This window comes from Procambarus clarkii, chromosome 41 (genome assembly GCF_040958095.1).
Source record: "Procambarus clarkii isolate CNS0578487 chromosome 41, FALCON_Pclarkii_2.0, whole genome shotgun sequence".
NCBI classification, from domain to species: domain Eukaryota; kingdom Metazoa; phylum Arthropoda; class Malacostraca; order Decapoda; family Cambaridae; genus Procambarus; species Procambarus clarkii.
In genome coordinates, this window is record NC_091190.1 from 19,582,919 (window position 1) to 19,604,626 (window position 21,708).

Below are 21,708 nucleotides of genomic sequence, written 5' to 3' on the forward strand. Positions count from 1 at the left end.
CACTGACAACAGGTCTTGTAAATACTCTGTCATTGACAACAGGTCTTGTAAACACTCTGTCACTGATAACAGGTCTTGTAAACACTCTGTCACTGACAACAGGTCTTGTAAACACACTGTTACTGACAACAGGTCTTGTAAACACTCTGTCACTGACAACAGGTCTTGTAAACACTCTGCCACTGACAACAGGTCTTGTAAACACACTGTTACTGACAACAGGTCTTGTAAACACTCTGTCACTGACAACAGGTCTTGTAAACACTCTGCCACTGACAACAGGTCTTGTAAACACACTGTTACTGACAACAGGTCTTGTAAACACTCTGTCACTGACAACAGGTCTTGTAAACACACTGTTACTGACAACAGGTCTTGTAAACACACTGTCACTGACAACAGGTCTTGTAAACACTCTGTCACTGACAACAGGTCTTGTAAACACTCTGCCACTGACAACAGGTCTTGTAAACACTCTGTCACTGACAACAGGTCTTGTAAACACACTGCCACTGTCAACAGGTCTTGTAAATACTCTGTCACTGACAACAGGTCTTGTAAACACTCTGTCACTGACAACAGGTCTTGTAAACACTCTGTCACTGTCAACAGGTCTTGTAAACACTCTGTCACTGTCAACAGGTCTTGTAAACACACTGTCACTGACAACAGGTCTTGTAAACACTCTGTCACTGACAACAGGTCTTGTAAACACTCTGTCACTGTCAACAGGTCTTGTAAACACTCTGTCACTGACAACAGGTCTTGTAAACACACTGCCACTGTCAACAGGTCTTGTAAACACTCTGTCACTGCCAACAGGTCTTGTAAACAAACTGTCACTGACAACAGGTCTTGTAAATACTCTGTCACTGACAACAGGTCTTGTAAACACTCTGTCACTGACAACAGGTCTTGTAAACACTCTGTCACTGTCAACAGGTCTTGTAAATACTCTGTCACTGTCAACAGGTCTTGTAAACACTCTGTCACTGTCAACAGGTCTTGTAAACACACTGTCACTGACAACAGGTCTTGTAAACACTCTGTCACTGACAACAGGTCTTGTAAACAAACTGTCACTGACAACAGGTCTTGTAAACACTCTGTCACTGTCAACAGGTCTTGTAAACACTCTGTCACTGTCAACAGGTCTTGTAAACACTCTGTCACTGCCCCAGGTCTTGTAAACACTCTGCCACTGTCAACAGGTCTTGTAAACACACTGCCACTGTCAACAGGTCTTGTAAACACTCTGTCACTAACAACAGGTCTTGTAAACACTCTGTCACTGCCAACAGGTCTTGTAAACAAACTGTCACTGACAACAGGTCTTGTAAACACTCTGTCACTGACAACAGGTCTTGTAAACACTCTGTCACTGACAACAGGTCTTGTAAACAAACTGTCACTGACAACAGGTCTTGTAAACACTCTGTCACTGTCAACAGGTCTTGTAAACACTCTGTCACTGTCAACAGGTCTTGTAAACAAACTGTCACTGACAACAGGTCTTGTAAACACTCTGTCACTGCCAACAGGTCTTGTAAACACACTGTCACTGTCAACAGGTCTTGTAAACACTCTGTCACTGTCAACAGGTCTTGTAAACACCGCTGTAACTCTAACAAACATATTCCTTCAAGTTAGACCCAACAAATGTATACCTCAGAGATAGACTAAATAAACATTCCCTATATATTAATTAATTTACTTTATTTTTAATTAATTCGTACCCCTATCCAAGCGTTGGACGTTATGGGATATCTGACACCCAATTACCGTGGCATCAGGTCCAATTTAAAGGAATTTATGTGCGTGACGTCGAGTGTGAAGCTCTCGAGGATGAGTTTTATAGAACGGTGTTCCGGCTGGTGATGAATGTGAGCACTCATCATGGTCGAGGAGGGGGGGTTGGTACGCCCGCCTCTGGAAACTGCTCCCGGTGTTCGGATCTGCTCCCACTTCTGGCCCACTTTTGAGGATGAAGAGACAGTTGTTCGTACACCTTGACTGTCGTGACATGGACGGTAAGTACCAGTGACCAGACGAGTGGGGAAAAAGTTGTGGATATGGTGCGTTTTTGTGGTTAAATATTCAAATGTTTGAGGGTTACAGGGGCGAGGCGAGTAGTGGACCCTCGGGCAGCGTGTTTCCCGCCTCTGGCTGGTTGTCATGGCAACACCTCAGGCATACCAACCTCTTTATCGTTCTGTTCATTGTTGATATAAGAGTGAATTTCCACGTTTATGAAGCTTATTTTATTGTAACAACCAGATTAAACAGTGAGATAGGTGTTCTTAGGTACGCTTAAATAAATAGCGGGTCGTGATTTATGCAATATAATAATGAACGACTGTGATTTAATTTAAAAAAACAAACGGAAGTAGCCTGTGTAGCATTCATAATTATTTTTAGCCAGTGCCCCAAAAGAAGGGTAAATTAAGGACCTGCTTGAGGTATTGCTGGACGAATACCTTAATATTCGCAGCAATAATATTTGTGGATATACGCAAGTGCTCAGAGGCAGGACCTCTGGCCAGTCTACGACCAAGCAATGGAGAATTCATGGGGTTAATTTTACAGATATTGAGGCTACTAACTGTTTCTGAATTCGACAGAACATGAATGAAATCTCTATGGGAGGGGAATGGTTACTGGTCCCTCACTCACACACCCCACTAGATAATGGTGAAACCCTCTGGACGTGGTGGTTAAAGAGATTAGAAGGGGTTATCTTGAGGTTATCTTGAGATGATTTCGGGGCTTTAGTGTCCCCGCGGCCCGGTCCTCGACCAGGCCTCCACCCCCAGGAAGCAGCCCGTGACAGCTGACTAACACCCAGGTACCTATTTACTGCTAGGTAACAGGGGCATAGGGTGAAAGAAACTCTGCCCATTGTTTCTCGCCGGCGCCTGGGATCGAACCCAGGACCACAGGATCACAAATCCAGCGTGCTGTCCGCTCGGCCGACCGGGGTAGAGAAATGTTCTTACTCATTTCCTGGTAAAACGCATAGCCTAGTCAAAAAAGTGATATTACTAGGGGGGAACGCGCTGAAAAATCGCGTATGTTGTCATTGTTTAATTAACTTAATTATTTCCTTTATTCCTTTAGTACGTTATCGTGGCTCATTAGACACAGTCAAGTTTCTTGGAACATTGGAGGTGTGTGTATTAGGTCTTGAATGCTGAAATGAAAGACGTGGATGTGATTTGTATGATGTATGATGCCCCGCTTGATCATAATGAATACCCTATCATCACAGCGTATGTTGTTGTATCCTAATGAATAATGTTAAGTAATGTGAGAATTTAAAGTCGAGAATCGTCTGTAATTGTTGAACATAAAGGGATCCGAATCACCCTTCGTTATCAACAAAGCAATGTCGTAAATGTGGCAAAAAACAAAAGAAAAAAATGTCGATTTCCAGTAATTAAAAATCTAAGAATTTACGCGCTACTTATCGTAATTTAAGAACAATTTCACGGCAGAGTTTTGCCCTCTTTTATTTTCAGATTAAGAGGCTGCTCGCCGCTGCTCAAATAACAATAGTAATGCTGACGATCATTTGTTAGTGAGAAGTTCGTTTTAAACTTTCCCAATTTTAAAATCCCTAGAACATGATGAAAGCAGAGTTCCTTTGACTCCCACTCCTCCTCAGTCCAGGAAGTTCGAACCTATTGTATGGCCACAATATTGTCTGTGTTCGCTCGTATATTCAAGCAAGAAGATAAGACAATAAACGTCATGTATTCAGGAGGGATATTTTTATAACACGACTGTGGGAGTCCAACACAAACATTCCGGGTCACCATAGGCTTTTCTCATGCGTTTGGTATTTGCTAAAAGTTCGGGCAACTTGATGTGGAGGAATTATCGTTGTTGTTTTTTTTCTCTTTAGTTTGGATCTGTCAGGAATTGGAGAGATGTTTGTTAACACAATGGATGGACGAGATGGTATTGATGTTAGGACAACTTGTTGCATGGAAGCTCCGAGGCTTTCTAATCGGGAGAGTGTAATGTTTCTGTTGAGTTGTTTACTGTCTGTGTTGAGGCCTTTGTTCTGTCTCCCATCCACAGCCTCATTGCCGGGTCATGTACCACCAGAGAGAGAGACAGAAACAGAGCCAGGTAGAGGAGCCCATGTAAGGGTGGAGATTTCCTCCCTCGCTCCTCTCACGGAAGTTAGTGTCTTAGAGTATATTCTGAGAGAAGAGAGAGAGAGAGAGAGGAGATTGCAACGTAAAAGGGGTTGCAAGAGGAACACTTCACGGAGCTCTAGAGACCAGTAGAACCTCTCACAAAGATCTCTTTCTCTCTCCTTCTCTATGTATCCCCCTTCCTCATCCTTTCCACCCCTTCCACTATAGCCTCGCCCTATCAACGCTTCCGTTCCTTATTCTCTCCCTCCCGCGCTTCCTGCCTCCTGTGCACACACGCACACGCACGCGCGAGCAGACAAAAGAACTCCCGCTCACCATGTAAGTGACGACACTTCTCCCTTTTCATAATCCTTCAAAGGCTTATAGCTGGAGGTATAACTAGAGTTGCTGTTAGAGATCCTGAAGAACATGATGCTCCAATGGTTGAGAGAACCGGCTTCCACCACACTCTTGGCTTCCATCACACCCTTGGCTTCCACTACACCCTTGGCTTACACCACACCCTTGGCTTCCACCACACCCTTGGCTTCCACCACACCCTTTGGCTTACACCACACCCTTTGGCTTCCACCACACCCTTGGCTTACACCACACCCTTGAGACCTTCCACCTACTCGTGAGACCTCAATTGTTTCGTTCCTCCAGCTCGAAACCTCCTCTCTGACTGTCCTCAAAGTCTCAAAAATCTCTGGCTCAAACCTCAAAGTCCTCCTCTCTTTGCTTTCTGACCTTCGGACACCCGGGGCCCCCTACCTTTACCACGTTCAATGTTTTGCCAGTTATCCCAACCTGCTTCTCCACAATCTCCACATTTGCATCTTTCCAGAATTCTGGAAGAATTCCTGTCTCGTGTGCCTTATGAAATATTTTAGATGTCAACTGGGCTTTACAAATCAAAGCCCAGTTGACTGGTATACTGTACTTTGCAAGTGCTTAAAAAGTTCCATCTTGAACACCGTGGGAAGCCGGCCAGCAACGCCCCACTACAGAGGAAGAGTGTAGTTCTTCAGTTCTTCACAGTTCTTCATCAGTCTCCTTCAGCAGTCAGGGTGGTGATGTGACCGAGAAATCACCCTTCCCTCCGCCAGCGGCCCCAAACACGCCATCTTGTCGTCATTCAACGATTTAATCACGGCGGTTAATGCAGTAGAGTGACCATAAAAGCTGTGCATGTTTCCACTACACACTGTAACACAGTGCAACCCGTTCTCGCAAATTTAATAAGTCAATATTGATTTATTAGTTGCGTGCATAGGTGACATACTAAACATAATAGTTTCCCTTGAAAAGCTTCATAGAAAACACCGACCTTACCTAACCTACTTAGTATGTTAAAATAGGCATCTTATAGCTTCGTAATTACAATTGTTACTTAACCTATTATAGGTATAGGTTAAGTAATAATTGTAATTACGAAGCAATAAGATGCTTATCTTAACATACTAAGAAGGTTAGGTAAGGTCGGTGTTTTCTATGAAGCTTTTCAAGGGAAACTATTATGTTAAGTATGTCACCTATGCACATATTTAATAAGTCAATATTGACTTATTAAATTTGCGAGAACGGGTTGCACAGTGTGTAGTTAACAAGTACCCTTGGCAAATACCCAAATACCCAAATCCTAATAACTACCGGTCAAAACGTGGGTATCGAACCATCTTTGGTATGTAAATCGTACTTAATTCCTGTATTCACACGATGCATCGATCTCGTTTTCTATATCAAGTTAATGTTATTAAAGATGCAGGGGGGACTTAACTTAAATTTGATCTTTGTATAAACTTTAACCTACACACGTCTCAAAGCAAGTGTGGTATTGTAATTAGGGGAGGGGGGGGGGGGAATTACCTGCAGTTAAATACTTTAGAATATTGGAGAGATGTGAAATTCTGCATAATATTATCCCCGCTATTTCCGCGTTGTTTAACAAGGAATGTCTGGCGAAAAAGTGAATTGAATTCCGAGTTCTTTGTGCCACCGTGGGCGGTCTGTCTGTCTGTCTGTCTGTCTGTCTGTCTGTCTGTCTGTCTGTCTGTCTGTCTGTCTGTCTGTCTGTCTGTCTGTCTGTCTGTCTGTCTCTGAAATTAGACGCCAACATATTGAACATTCACTGCTGGGGTGAACAGAGGCGTACAATTCAGGATTGGCGCCCGGTCAATCCTCCCCCGGGCCGGGATACGAACCCAGGCCAAAGCGCTCGCGAAGCTGCGGGCGAGGGTCGTACCACTGCGCCACACGGACTGTTAAAGTTGTAGCTTCAGTAGAGAGGGGCTCGTACTCGCTCTCCTTAAGCCGGATCGAGAGCGAACTATTCCTTTTGTTAACGGAGACAGGAAGCCAGTTAGGATTTAGCCAGGTCTCCTTCGGCTGCTCATCCTCCAGGATGCAACCCACAACAGTTTTGCAAACTCCTAGGTATGTACTGAGTGTTAGGTAAACAGGTGTATCAGGTGAAAGGAAATGTCCCCTCCTTCCCCTCTGAACCATTTCTTTTTCAATCACACTGCATTTTTCATTTGCGTCTTTACTTTACAGATTAATAAGGGGGATGGGTAAGGGGGTGTGTCTAAGCAAATTTAGATATTATTTTCAAACTCCTTGTTTGAGTAGGTGTTGGACTTAAGGCCTATATCAACCTCTGGAAGGTTACCAAGTCCACAATGGCTTATAGTGACTAGTGACTAACCACCAATGGTTGCTGTTGGACTTAAGGGCTATATCAACCTCTGGAGGGTTATCGGGGCCACCATAATTGCTTACTGAACAACCAGTGAATGTGCCAAGTGTTCAATGTACCAATGTTCAAGCCTTAATCCAGGTACCGTGTTCACACACACAACCTGAGTAAAACTATCGGCATGTTTATAACATTTGTTTTAAGTAGTTTGGTTTGGTATTGGGTTTAAAGGTTATCAACTTCTGAAGGGGATTAAGGGCCGTGAGACTAACTTGCTGACCAAATTAACCCGTCCTAGCTCACCCTAACCTAATCTTTCTCAACCCAAGCTAACCCGTCCCAGCCTATCCTCTATCCCATGCCAACCTAACCATAGTAAGGAATACACTGATTTGTTCTATGTGTGGTGCCACTGTGCGGAGGAGGAGGAGGAGGTGTGTGAGGACAAGAAGGAGGTTTTGAGGAAGAGGAGAATGAGGAGACTGGTAAGGAGGACCAGGAGGAGGCTTGGTGCACCATGAAACAAGTCACATTAAGACACCGTATAAGATGACCCAGCAGCAGTAGCAGCAGCATCGACGGTGATGGAGCTTGAGCGGAAGATGGCACTATTAGCGAGCGTAATGAGGTCAACGAGGAGGAAGCAGGTAGTTTGATATGCTTACCAGCCGGCCTGAGAGCTGTTAGCGTCCAGCCTGTGAGCCTCACTGGGGCGCCATATCTCGCGCCTCGTTGGAATGCTGCGTGTCCGAGTCTGTGGACATTTTCATCTCCGTACTGGTGCCTATGATCTCCAGTTTATGTACTAAACACACACATGTATATATTATACATATACACTAGATCGGGTACTCGGCTGGGCCCGGGTCTCTCTCTCCCTCCCCCTTCCATTTTCACCCTCTCCCAATCGCTTTATTAGAACCCGCAATTCTTGCGCATTTCTGAATTGCGAATTTCTTGAACAATTCTAAATTCGCGCGAGACCATTTACCTCTCAAATTAACCCGCGCCAAATTATGGTCCGCACTTATTGTTATCAAAGTCCTCGTGAACTTGAGTCAGGGGACGACCCGGCGGCGAATTTTGGGATAATGGACTGAAAAAAATTAAGATTTTGCCTTGGAGGTCTCGCAGGAGGAGGAAGGAGGTGGTGGTGGTGCTGGGGTAAAAGAGATGGCGATATTGGCAGCTTGGGGATCGGGTAGTGGTTAGGAGTCAAGGGGTAATGAGAAGGAGGGTTTACTAGGCTAGAGTGAAGGGGAAATGGGCAAGAGGGAGGGATAGTGGACACGAGGTAATGGGACATAAGGTAGGGGTATTGGACTAGAGAGAGAGAGAGAAGAATAATGGGGAAGGGGGAATAATGGACAAGAAGGAAGGGTAATGGGTAACAGAGGTGATTAATGGGCAAGAAGGAAGATTAATGGGTAAGACGGAGGGGAATAATGGGAAAGAAGGCGCGGGTAGGAGGGAAAATGAGTCACATCAGCAGCCAACACCAGATTGACGAACAGGGGGAAAAGTACAATGGGGATTGAAAAGAAAAGGAAGAATGCGGAGACGTGTGAGGACGAGGAGGAGGCGTGTGAGGACGAGGAGGAGGCGTGTGAGGACGAGGAGGAGGCGTGTGAGGACGAGGAGGAGGCGTGTGAGGACGAGGAGGAGGCGTGTGAGGACGAGGAGGAGGCGTGTGAGGACCAGGAGGAGGCGTGTGAGGACGAGGAGGAGGCGTGTGAGGACGAGGAGGAGGCGTGTGAGGACGAGGAGGAGGCGTGTGAGGACGAGGAGGAGGCGTGCGAGGACGAGGAGGAGGCGTGTGAGGACGAGGAGGAGGCGTGTGAGGACGAGGAGGAGGCGTGTGAGGACGAGGAGGAGGCGTGTGAGGAAGGAGGAGGAGACGTGTGAGGACGAGGAGGAGGCGTGTGAGGACGAGGAGGAGGCGTGTGAGGAAGGAGGAGGAGACGTGTGAGGACGAGGAGGAGGCGTGTGAGGACGAGGAGGAGGCGTGTAAGGACGAGGAGGAGGCATGTGAGGAAGGAGGAGGAGGCGTGTGAGGAAGGAGGAGGAGACGTGTGAGGAAACCTGTGTTCCATTTTGATAAATTAACTGAGATGGTGAGAGCTGGATTATTGTTGTTCATCGTCCAATTAAATGTTTTTTCACCTCTTCTTGTGTCCATCTTTCTCTTCCTATTTCCCCCTCCTCTTCCCCCCTCCATCCCTTTTCCCCTCCTTCTACCATTTCTACTTCATCTTTAATGACCTTTTCCTCTGCTTCCCCCCTTTCTTAACTTGTTTACTTCAAGCTCGCAATCTTTCCCTCTTTTTCTATTCCATTGTCCCAAATTCCTCTTCTGTTATTTTGTCTTCTGTTGTCTTTCTCTGCCTATTCCATATATTTCCCCGTCCATCTTCCCCTTCCCTTCCATAACACCATCCGGTCTTACCTGTCAAAGTCAGACCAACAACTCAAGTTTTCCTACTCATAAACTTTCTTAGAAAGTTTTTCCTTTCTTCTCATCTTCATTTCATTTTTTTTTTCTCTTATCTCTTTCCATGAGTTTTATAATCCTGTTTTCCATTTTCTTCTTCTGTCTATTAATGTGACTTGGGAGTTCACTCTTACTGTACATATTACACGGTCTTGTGTTCCGTGTTGATGATGTAAGTGTTTCGTATTTTGGATAAATCTTTGTGGATTTAAGGCTGCTTGTGCGTCTGACACTTCCATGTATTGGGGCAGTTGTGTCGTTCCGGTCTAAGGGGCGGGTTGTGTCTTTATGATAAGCTGTCAACGACGTGGTTATTTCCCACCAGGTAGTTTAATTGCCTTGTTCTGGGGTAGTTTAGTCGGTCGTGTTATTTTTTAAGGATGGAGAGTTTTGGTGATCCGATGGAGGTGTCGGGGGGGGGGGGGGGGAGGGGGGTGTCGCTTCGAGACGGGTGTCGGATTGGTCGGGATATCAACAGCGTCGTTTTCCGAGCCGTAGGAGCTGAGTCGTTCGGTGTCGTGGTTGGTATCGTTGTCGGGAGTCTTCCTCGTATCTACCTGAAGTCGTTCCAACTAGCATGAGGTCACCGCTTGTCTTGATGAGATCGCTTCCAATATCAGAAGACCCCAAGACCCAGCCTGCTGAAGGCCCCCAAGACCCAGCCTGTTGAAGGCCTCCAAGACCCAGCCTGCTGAAGGCCCCCAAGACCCAGCCTGCTGAAGGCCCCCAAGACCCAGCCTGTTGAAGGCCCCCAAGACCCAGCCTGTTGAAGGTCCCCAAGACCCAGCCGGTTGAAGGCCTCCAAGACTCAGCCTGCTGAAGGCCCCCAAGACCCAGCCTGTTGAAGGCCCCCAAGACCCAGCCTGTTGAAGGCCCCCAAGACCCAGCCTGTTGAAGGTCCCCCAAGACCCAGCCTGCTGAAGGCCCCCAAGACCCAGCCTGCTGAAGGCCCCCAAGACCCAGCCTGCTGAAGGCCCCCCCAAGAACCAGTCTGCCGTACTCATCAGATGTTCTAGCAGGGTTGAGCTTAGCTCCTGGCCCCGTCTTCTGAACGTTCCTTGAAAAATGGCGCAGTGTGTGTGTGTGTGAGTGTGTGTGTGTGTGTGTGTGTGTGTGTGTGTGTGTGTGTGTGTGTGTGTGTGTGTGTGTGTGTGTGTGTGTGTGTGTGTGTGCGCGCGTGCGTGCGTGCTTGCGAGGTCCAGAGAATAACACGAATATAATAATAACACGATGTGTTTTCGACGTTCTTTTGCACAAGGGGGATAGATACATTTCGAAATTAACATATAACCGTTATATATTTTAAAATTTCCACGTTAGCATAATTAATTTAATGGTAAGGGGGGGGGAGTGAAAGGGGGAGTGGGGGGGTGTTAGGGGGAGGTAAGGGGTGAGGGGTAGGGGGTGGAGGGGGAGGAACATTATTAGTAAATAAATAATGGGGTAAATTGATGGAAAGAAGGGATGTGGAGACTAAGAGGGGGTATTAATTCATGTCTCAGCCCAACATGGCCCAGCCCAACATAGCCCAGCACGACATAGCGGAGCCCAACATAGCCTAGCCCAACATAACAGCTGTTGCCACATGCGGGTAATGTTGTCTTGTCTCCTAGTTCTCATTTGGGAGCTGGAACCCCCAATGGCAATGTTCCCTACTCGGCCATTATCAGGCGGGCGAGGAGGGCCAAGCGTGCCACACTGATAGCCTGCACTCCAGCTGCAGTGTGTTGTGTTGATACACTCTGGTGACGCTACTCTCACTCTGGTGAGGGAGAGGGAGAGTAATAGGTGTGTGTGTGTGTGTGTGAGTAATAGGTGTGTGAATCATGTGGTAGACTCAGCTTTGAGAATCATGTGGTAGACTCAGCTTTGAGAATCATGTGGTAGACTCAGCTTTGAGAATCATGTGGTAGACTCAGCTTTGAGAATCATGTGGTAGACTTCCACTCCCTCCTTTACTCTGTATCTCCCCATTTATTATGTCCCCAGTTTATCGTGGTTTTATTCCATTATGAACTATTATGATTTATTCCCGATTCTTTTCTCGAAAGAAAACATACTTTTTTGTTTTGTTTTTCACTTTATTTCATTTGTTTCTTTCTTGCTAATCTATCACTCTTGCTTAGTTGCTCTATCTATCTCTACCATCAGTATATGACCCCCCCAAAAAATATGACCCCCGAAAAAACTGGACAATAAGATCAAATATAACTTCCTTCCCAAAGAGAAAAACTACCTGACGTAAAGAGAAAACTATATAGATCAAAGTTCTGACCATATGCATGAACTTTGACCAAAAAAATCATTGATGAGTAGCAGGTGGAAAGTTTGGCTATAGCCGGGGTAATGTTGTTCTCTCTTTGGACTAAATGGGGAGTTTTGGGCCTTACAAGGCTTGGCCATTATCATGCCAAACTATGGAGCAGCTGAGTGTGTGAAAAGATGCTTCGACGGATCCACAGCTGGATCTGTCGGATCCATAGCTGGATCTGCCGGATCCATAGCTAGATCCGGCTATTCGTAATAACCGGATCCAGCTATGGCTTACGGTTACCGTAGTTCATTCTCTCTACTTAGTTGATTTAAGTTGATTTAAAGGCAGAGTTGATTCAGGAATAGGAGAAAAAGATGCCTCCGTCTTTAAAAAAGACGGGGTGGGCCCCCGCCAAACACACATCGAAACTACGACGTTGGTACAACGTTCGAACAAGTTTTAACACTTCCTAACCAGTTATAACAACCAATATATCAAGTTGTAACAACGTTCTAATACGTCATAAACACGTTAAGCCAAGATGTAACAACGTTATTACAGGTTGTAACAAGCGGAAAATAGAGACAGTTTCGGTTTGTGTTTCCAGGGGGCTGGGGGGGTCGTCTTTATAAACACTGGTTCATGTGAATTCAACACGCAAAAAACGACATCAGTGTGACAAATTTGATTGTTCCTCCCAGTTAAGAAACTGTTACTTTAAATGCAGTAGTTGTGTGTGTGTTTTATAAGTGAGTACTTGACTAAACTAAAGACAGACCTTGACGTTTCGAAGGTGTTGGAGAGATTGATGTGTGTGTGTGTGTGTGTGTGTGTGTGTGTGTGTGTGTGTGTGTGTGGGTGTGTGTGTGTGTGTGTGTGTGTGTGTGTGTGTGTGTGTGTGTGTGTGTGTGTGTGTGTGTGTGTGTGAATGTTGGAGTTAACTGGTCAAGAATTGCAGCATCAACACAGCTTCCGAGGTACTGTTTGGGTAAAATGTCACTCACTCATTCACTCACTCACTCACTCACTCACTCACTCACTCACTCACTCACTCACTCACTCACTCACTCACTCACTCACTCACTCACTCACTCACTCACACTGAACGTACACATCTTGTGGTCGCTACAGTGTACCGTTAAAAGGTACACAACTGTGACTAAGCACAGTTGTGTACATATGTGTACATCTTCTCCTCACAGAGTAAGGTCATTATAAAAGTGTTGACCCTGGCAGTCGCACGCAACCCAACCTCATCTCTCCCATTACCATTCCTTAAAATGTTCTCTCCCGCTTTCCTCCTTTCCCCTTATTCCCTTTCTCTGTGGCCTTCGTACCTTTCCTCCCAACCATGTCTCCTCCTCTCCACTTTCTCCCCTTCCACGCAGATCTCCGTGTCTCCTTCTCTTACTGTTCTCTCCTCTTATCCATGTATTCTCTTCCCTCAGCCTCCTCTGCTCTTACGAGGCCTTCATTCCTATCACCTTCCTCTCTTCCTGTGACCTTCTCCTCATTTCCTCTCGCTTCCCTCTCTGTCGCCCTCCAACCTCTCCCCTCCCTCTCCCTCTTCGCCCACCAACCTCCCCCCTCCCTCTCCCTCTTCGCCCTCCAACCTCCCCCCTCCCTCTCCCTCTTCGCCCTCCAACCTCCCCCCTCCCTCTACCTCTTCGCCCCTCCTTCTCCCCTTCGTCAAAATGGCCACTTTCTCAATCTTTCTCCTTGATGACTTTCATCTTTGTCTCTTTGCCCTCTTTCCTTTTCCTCTTCTAGGTGTGTTGAGTGTCTACTCACCTAGTTGTGCTTGCGGGGGTTGAGCTCTGGCTCTTTGGGCCCGCCTCTCAACTGTCCATCAACCAACTGTTGTTTGTTTCACACACAGACACACCCAGGAAGGAGTCCGTAGCAGCTGTCTAACTCCCAGGTACCTGTGTTCTAACTTAAATTATAGTTTGGGCCGTCTGCGATCTTTCTTGGTAAAAATAACTTGAGGACCGGATAGAACTGTTATTTAGACGGCGATCGTAACACCATTCATTCTAAGCAACACCCACTATAGGGCATTCTTACACACTCACACACCAATAGGCTCAGGAACCTGTACACCAGTTGATTGACAGTTGAGAGGCGGGACCAAAGAGTCAGAGCTCAACCCCCCCCCCCCCCCCGCAAGCACAAATAGGTGAATAGGTGAGTACATCCTTGGGTGCCTCTAGCACATCCCACAACAGTCTGCTTGTATATAGTGTCTTGGATCCTATTTTTTTCCATTTTTTATTTGTAATCCTCTGTCCTCCTCCTCCTTCTCCTTCTCCTCCTTCTCCACCTCCTCCTCCTTCTCCACCTCCTCCTCCTCCGCCTTCTCCACCTCCACCTCCTCCGCCTTCTCCACCTCATCCACCTCCTCCTCCTCCGCCTTCTCCACCTCCCTGCTTCTTTAGAGCAATTTCACACTGCTTGAAAGAATGTTTAAATTTCTGGCCCTCAAAATAAACATTAAATGTTGCAGACGTTGCAACATATTTTTCCTCTCCAAATGTTTCTGAATTTTTTTTTTTTTTTATGTTGAATGTTTTTTTTGTTTTTGTTTTAGTTCACTTTTTTTTTATCACGAGTGTTTAAGATCTTGCTTTTGATGATGTTATATTGTTGTTGAGAACCATCACCCGTTATCTTGAGGTTATCTTGAGATGATTTCGGGGCTTTAGTGTCCCCGCGGCCCGGTTCTCGACCAGGCCTCCACCCCCAGGAAGCAGCCCGTGACAGCTGACTAACACCCAGGTACCTATCTACTGCTAGGTAACAGGGGCATAGGGTGAAAGAAACTCTGCCCATTGTTTCTCGCCGGCGCCCGGGATCGAACCCGGGACCACAGGATCACAAGTCCAGCGTGCTGTCTACTCGGCCGACCGGCTCCCTACCGGTTGATGTCTCGGAGACATCACTACTGGTGTTGATGGCTTGAAGACATCATTACTGGGAATGATGTCCCCGGAGACATCACTACTGATGTTGATGTCTTGGAGACATCACTACTGGTGTTGATGTCTCGGAGACATCACTACTGGTGTTGATGGCTTGAAGACATCATTACTGGGAATGATGTCCCCGGAGACATCACTACTGGTGTTGATGGCTTGAAGACATCATTACTGGGAATGATGTCCCCGGAGACATCACTGGTGTTAAGTGGCGACGCCTTCACGTGGTGTTCAAAAGAGAACTTGATAAACACCTGCCAAGAATACCTGATCAGCCAGGCTGTGATTCAGGCGTCAGAATGCGAGCAGTCGCGGTAAACAAGCCTGGTGGAGTAGACCACTCTTGTTCTCGGCACTTTTGTCCTTGGCACTCTTGTCCTTGGCACTCTTGTCCTTGGCACTCTTGTCCTCGGTACTCTTGTCCTCGGCACTCTTGTCCTCGGCACTCTTGTCCTTGACACTCTTGTCCTTGACACTCTTGTCCTCGGCACTCTTGTCCTCGGCACTCTTGTCCTTGGCACTCTTGTCCTCGGCACTCTTGTCCTTGGCACTCTTGTCCTCGGCACTCTTGTCCTCGGCACTCTCGTCCTCGGCACTCTTGTCCTTGACACTCTTGTCCTTGACACTCTTGTCCTCGGCACTCTTGTCCTCGGCACTCTTGTCCTTGGCACTCTTGTCCTCGGCACTCTTGTCCTCGGCACTCTTGTCTTTGACAGTCTTGTCCTTGGCACTTTTGTCCTTGACACTCTTGTTCTCGGCACTCTTGTCCTTGGCACTCTTGTCCTTGGCACTCTTGTCCTTGGCACTCTTGTCCTCGGCACTCTTGTCCTCGGCACTCTTGTTCTCGGCACTCTTGTCCTCGGCACTCTTGTCCTCGGCACTCTTGTCCTCGGCACTCTTGTCCTTGGCACTCTTGTCCTCGGCACTCTTGTCCTTGGCACTCTTGTCCTTACAAATATTCTAAAATGATGGAGCCAACAGAGAATTTTTAATCAGCTGGTTTTTGAGAGGCTCTTGCCAGGTCACCGTGCCAGGTCACCGTGCCAGGTCACCGTGCCAGGTCACCGTGCCAGGTCACCAGGCTGTTGCTGTTGGCGACCTCATCTAATTAATTAAAAGGAGTCCAGGTTAATTTGATTAAGTGGGCGTTAGCGCCTTGCTGGAATAACGCTGTTGGTTTAAATTCTTTCTCGTTCCTTTAAGTCCACGATAATTCCCACCATGTTTTATCTGATGTAAATTTCGTAAATTCGGTCACCGCCCGACATGTGACGCTGTTGTACTTTTGAGGCCTGAGTTCGATTCCCCGATGATTACAGTGATTGATCTGTTACTATTCACTCTAGTGGCGTGTGTGTGTGTGTGTGTGTGTGTGTGTGTGTGTGTGTGTGTGTGTGTGTGTGTGTGTGTGTGTGTGTGTGTGTGTGTGTGTGTGTGTGTGTGTGTGTGTACTTACCTAATTGTGCTTGTTGCTTGTGCACACACACACACACACACACACACACACACACACACACACACACACACACACACACACACACACACACACACACACACACACACACACACATGCCACTAGAGTGAATAGTAACAGATCAATCACTGTAATCATCGGGGAATCGAACTCAGGCCTCAAAAGTTACTAACTACTACGTAACAAAAAAAATTCACACACACACCCAGGAAACAGCCCGTAACAGCTGTCTAATCCCACGGTACCTATTTACAGCTAGGTTACAGGGGCATCAGGGTGAAAGAAACTTTGCCCCATCTGTTTCCGCCGGCGCCGGGAATTGAACCCCGGACCCCAGGACTACGTATCCAGCGTGCTGTCCACTCAGCCACCAGCGCCCGTGTTTTTAATCTGTGTGTGAGTGTGTGTTAGGCTTATGGAACTGTCACGTGACAATATTTTATTAACTCGTCTCATACACATTAAAGTAGAACTGTTCTTCTCGGGTGAACTTTCCACTGTTCACACACTCGGCCCACTACCCAGTGTTCACACACTCGGCCCACTACCCACTGTTCACACACTCGGCCCACTACCCACTGTTCACACACTCGGCCCACTACCCACTGTTCACACACTCGGCCCACTACCCACTGTTCACACACTCGGCCCACTACCCAGTGTTCACACACTCGGCCCACTACCCAGTGTTCACACACTCGGCCCACTACCCACTGTTCACACACTCGGCCCACTACCCACTGTTCACACACTCGGCCCACTACCCACTGTTCACACACTCGGCCCATCACCCAGGTCTGGTAGAAGTCACATCGAAGGAAGGGACTTATCTGTGCAAAGGTTGCATCTACTTCAAAGAATTTGGCCTTTGTAAACTCTCCAGTACATCTGGTAGACTCAGCTTTGAGAATCATGTGGTAGACTCAGCTTGAGAATCATGTGGTAGACTCAGCTTTGAGAATCATGTGGTAGACTCAGCTTGAGAATCATGTGGTAGACTCAGCTTGAGAATCATGTGGTAGACTCAGCTTGAGAATCATGTGGTAGACTCAGCTTGAGAATCATGTGGTAGACTCAGCTTGAAAATCATGTGGTAGACTCAGCTTGAGAATCATGTGGTAGACTCAGCTTGAGAATCATGTGGTAGACTCAGCTTGAGAATCATGTGGTAGACTCAGCTTTGAGAATCATGTGGTAGACTCAGCTTGAGAATCATGTGGTAGACTCAGCTTGAGAATCATGTGGTAGACTCAGCTTTGAGAATCATGTGGTAGACTCGAGTGTTATATGTTGCCGGTGTCGCTATGATAGCGTCAGGCTCTGGTATCCACGCGTGATATCATACTCTGATGATAACATTTTAGCAAAATTGGAGAAGCCAGAACTTTGTAAAATTTGCAAAAAAATGTTGGAATTCAACTGCAATATTCATTCTGGTATTGAAATTCGACGGCATAAACCTGCATGATCTTAGGCGTGTTCCTCGTCCTTGTTGGAACACTACCTTTACATGGCTTGGGAATCATCTTCTGGTCGAAGGATAGGAGACAGACTAAGTTTCCTGATTGACTCTTCCTGTTGGAGAGTCGAACTGATTTAGTGAACCTATCCAATAGTTAGACTGCTGTATGCGGTGCTAAAGACTTCGTTGTACTGGACGTAACGGAAGCGTCCCCCCACCATAGTCGAGGACCGGGCCGTGGGGACGTTGAGCCCCGAAATCATGGCAAGGTAACCATCATACATTGGGCGGTGGTGAAAACTTTAGGAGAGTCTCGTAGGGACAGAACTAACTACCGTTGTGTCCGCTAACAACTTGTACCAATCATCTTTGGTTTGGAAACACGTGCAAAAGCATAACTACTAAAAGCTCCAAGAAGTGACATTAAAGTGATGCAGCAATGAGGAAATCAGTAGGAGCAGTGTTTTTTTTTTCTACCACAGACGTGGCCACACATTTACAATGCTAACCAGCATTGAAGGGAGCCGGTCGGCCGAGCGGACAGCACGCTGGATTTGTGATCCTGTGGTCCTGGGTTCGATCCCAGGCGCCGGCGAGAAACAATGGGCAGAGTTTCTGTCACCCTATGCCCCTGTTACCTAGCAGTAAAATAGGTACCTGGGTGTTAGTCAGCTGTCACGGGCTGCTTCCTGGGGGTGGAGGCCTGGTCGAGGACCGGGCCGCGGGGACACTAAAAAAAAAGCCCCGAAATCATCTCAAGATAACCTCAAGATAGCATATATACATTTTCTTCTGTCCTCCATGGACAGGGTTAGAGAAGTGTTAAACATATAGTTCAAGGAGAAGTGTCTGTAGACGCTTGCGTGGGAGTACCCTGATTGTAGGGTTCGAACCCAACTCTATGGTTCCTACTGATGCTCTCATAACCGTAAAAAAATATATCAGGCGCCACTAGCGTCCAGGAGTAATCCGGATACGGAACCAAGCGCCGTTATGAGAAAATCAGCAGGAATCGTAAGGAGGATTCGAACCCGGGCTGGGCTCCCAAAGAGCGTGGGAGTACCCAATCATGAATCCACAGCGCTTCGCCATTCACTCACCTCTCCGATAGGAAGTTCGTGGTCTTGATTTGAGTTATTCTTGGAATAAAAATCTGGTAATTTCTCCTTGTCTTCTCCGTGAATCTACTCCCTACTCTCCCTCTCTCTCACGAAGATTCTCCGTGAATCTACTCCCTACTCTCCCTCTCTCTCACGAAGATTCTCCGTGAATCTACTCCCTACTCTCCCTCTCTCTCACGAAGATTCTCCGTGAATCTACTCCCTACTCTCCCTCTCTCTCACGAAGATTCTCCGTGAATCTACTCCCTACTCTCCCTCTCTCTCACGAAGATTCTCCGTGAATCTACTCTCCGAAGATCTACTCTCCCGACATGTGGCGATTCTCAAGAGTCGTGAATTCAGTCCTGTAAGATATTATTCGTCGTCAATCTTGCACCACCACTTCATTACCACTTGGTCCGGGAGACATCTCCCGTCACGCAGGGTGCAGTTGCGCCTCCACAGATCTCCAGTATCATCTTTTGATACTGGTAATGGCTCGAAAGGGCCACCACTTACGGGCTATTCATGCCCGTGCCACCTCTTGGGTGGCTTAATCTTCATCAATCAATCAATCGTCAATCTTGGGGATCGCTGCCAGCCATTGGGTTTATTGTCGTACTGTTTGGCTAACTGAAGCACTGTGAACTCCTATCCCATTGCTGTCTTAAAGAGGATACGCTTCTCTATCCACATTCTTCGTGGGACAGAATCCTGAAGCTGCGAGTCTTTTAAAATTAAAAGACTCCATTCCTTTCTTGTCTTGGACAGTTTCCCACAGTGTCCCTAATATTTATCGGTATCCACATTTATTTCTAAATAGTCACAGAATTTCCTGAAATTCGATTTTTTGGAGGGTTGGTCTTGGAGCAGAGGTTCCTCATCTAGTGTCACTCGGGGCTTCGTGTATACGTTCAACAGGTCATGGTATACTGGCCTTGGTGTATAGGTGTTGATATACACAGGTCTTGGTGTATAGGTGTTGATATACACAGGTCTTGGTGTATAGGTGTTGATATAAGGTGCAGACTCGGCTGAGTCTCGAAAGCTTCCCCCGCCGGCCGCTCGGCCGAGTCCGAGCGGACAGTACGCTGGACTTGTGATCCTGCGGCCCTGGGTTCGATCCCAGGCGCCGGCGAGAAACAATAGGCAGAGTTTCTTTCACCCTATGCCCCTGTTATCTAGCAGTAAAATAGGTACCTGGGTGTTAGTCAGCTGTCACGGGCTGCTTCCTGGGGGTGGAGGCCTGGTCGAGGACCGGGCCGTGGGGACACTAAAGCCCCGAAATCATATGCAGGCGATGAGTCACAATAACGTGGCTGAAGTATGTTGACCAGACCACACACTAGAAATTGAAGGGACGACGACGTTTCGGTCCGTCCTGGACCCTATACCAAAGTACCAATCGACTTGAGTATGGTCCAGGACGGACCGAAACGTCGTCGTCCCTTCAATTTCTAGTGTGTGGTCTGGTCAACCCCGAAATCATGTCAAGATAACCTCAAGACTGGAAGCTGTGTACCAAAGCTACTCAGTTCTCTCACTCATAGTTGCTCCCTGAACAAAAGGATATACTTTCAATTTTGTAATGACCGGCTGCGGCCTATACGAGCCTCAGCGCTCTGGTTAACTCTAAAATTGAACTGACCTCAGCTTGGAGTGTGCAGGAGTAAGTCTTAGAGTGACGCCTTTACCCAACCCGTCCTCCTAAGGCTCCCCCCCCCCCCTCCCATCGTCAAGAAAACGGTCAATGTAAAGTGTCCTCTCCTAACCTACCAGAGGACCCAAAACAGAAAACGGGACGGTACGTCACTTTCGCAAACCGTTTAATATGTTTTAGTACGACCATTTTTGCCCTTATGTAACGCATGTGAAAAGCGACGTCCTTTGTAAGAGGACAGGTTGGTGAGGCAGCGTTATCTTGAGGTTATCTTGAGATTATCTTGAGGTTATCTTGAGGTTATCTTGAGGTTATCTTGAGATGATTTCGGGGTTTTAGTGTCCCCGCGGCCCGGTCCTCGACCAGGCCTCCACCCCCAGGAAGCAGCCCGTGACAGCTGACTAACACCCAGGTACCTATTTACTACTAGGTAACAGGGGCATAGGGTGAAAGAAACTCTGCCCATTGTTTCTCGCCGGCGCCTGGCATCGAACCCAGGACCACAGGATCACAAGTCCAGCGTGCTGTCCCCTCGGCTGACCGGCTCCCCGAGGTGCTCTGGTACAAGGAGTGGTTATACTCTCCTGTCTCACGTGTAAGTTATTTCTGGAACACTCTTCCCACCTTGAGGGGCTCGACTTCAGCTTTTACCGTCAGCTCTAGACACCCGACCTTGTATGTCCAGGACCACCCCCCCCCCCCTCTATCTCCCGCCTCCCTTGTCCTGCGTGTCCAGATCCCTCGCCCTGTATGTCCAGCCCTCCGGATTGGCACACACCCTGAACTCCGGCCCCAACGTGTGTACAAACCTCCCGGCGTGACTTCGGGCTCACCATAGCCCGTGCTACTTGGAACATTTTGTTCCAGGTAGCGAATCTTTAACAACAACAACAACATCATCCCGGTGTGTTGAAAAATATCACATGTTTTCCCCTCTTGCTTCGCATGATATCACGAGAATACTTTTCGCGATATCATATCCACTTTCCAAGTGAACGCTTGGGGGACGGCCCCGGCCGTTCAAATAGTTGGGCACCATTCCTTTCCCCCCGTCCCATCCCAAATCCTTATCCTGACGCCTTCCAAGGGCTATAAAGTCGTAATGGCTTGGTGCTTTCCCCTGAATCATTAAATTTTCGTCGCGGGCATGATACAACTTGTGGAGGCTCTTCTCGTACAGCCGTAACGAGAGAACAGCCCTTGGGTAATGGTCGGAGGAAACCAATTGCCGGGTGGCGCTGAGCGAGACGTCAATATCCTCGTCTGGTTCTTGGCCTGCTCCTCCTCATGTCTCAAGTATCATTGTTTAGGCCTGTAAGAGCGCCCGTGTGCGCGCGGGTCCTGAAAGAAAGAGCATCAAAGCGCGTCCGTCTCTCCTTCCCTGCCCTTAACGTGAATCAAAACACACATGTAGGATCGTGGATGCTGGCGGGATATGAGGATTTG

The 21,708-nt window shown here is 47.4% G+C and overlaps 2 protein-coding genes across 2 annotated transcripts in view; both read right to left on the reverse strand.

The window, feature by feature from the left end:
- LOC123761095 (uncharacterized) overlaps positions 1-21,708 on the reverse strand; it is a 90,391-nt gene that overhangs the window by 20,890 nt on the left and 47,793 nt on the right. The gene's annotated exons all lie outside the window — the stretch shown is intronic.
- Positions 13,843-21,708, reverse strand: part of LOC123761220 (treponemal membrane protein B-like) — a 51,264-nt gene continuing 43,398 nt past the window's right edge. The window contains exons 3-5 of the mRNA XM_069339160.1: positions 17,501-17,615; positions 14,874-15,526; positions 13,843-14,020 (exon numbers count right to left, since the gene is read on the reverse strand). Of these exons, the coding sequence (XP_069195261.1) occupies positions 13,843-14,020; positions 14,874-15,526; positions 17,501-17,615 (946 nt within the window). The remainder of the gene's footprint in view (positions 14,021-14,873; positions 15,527-17,500; positions 17,616-21,708) is intronic.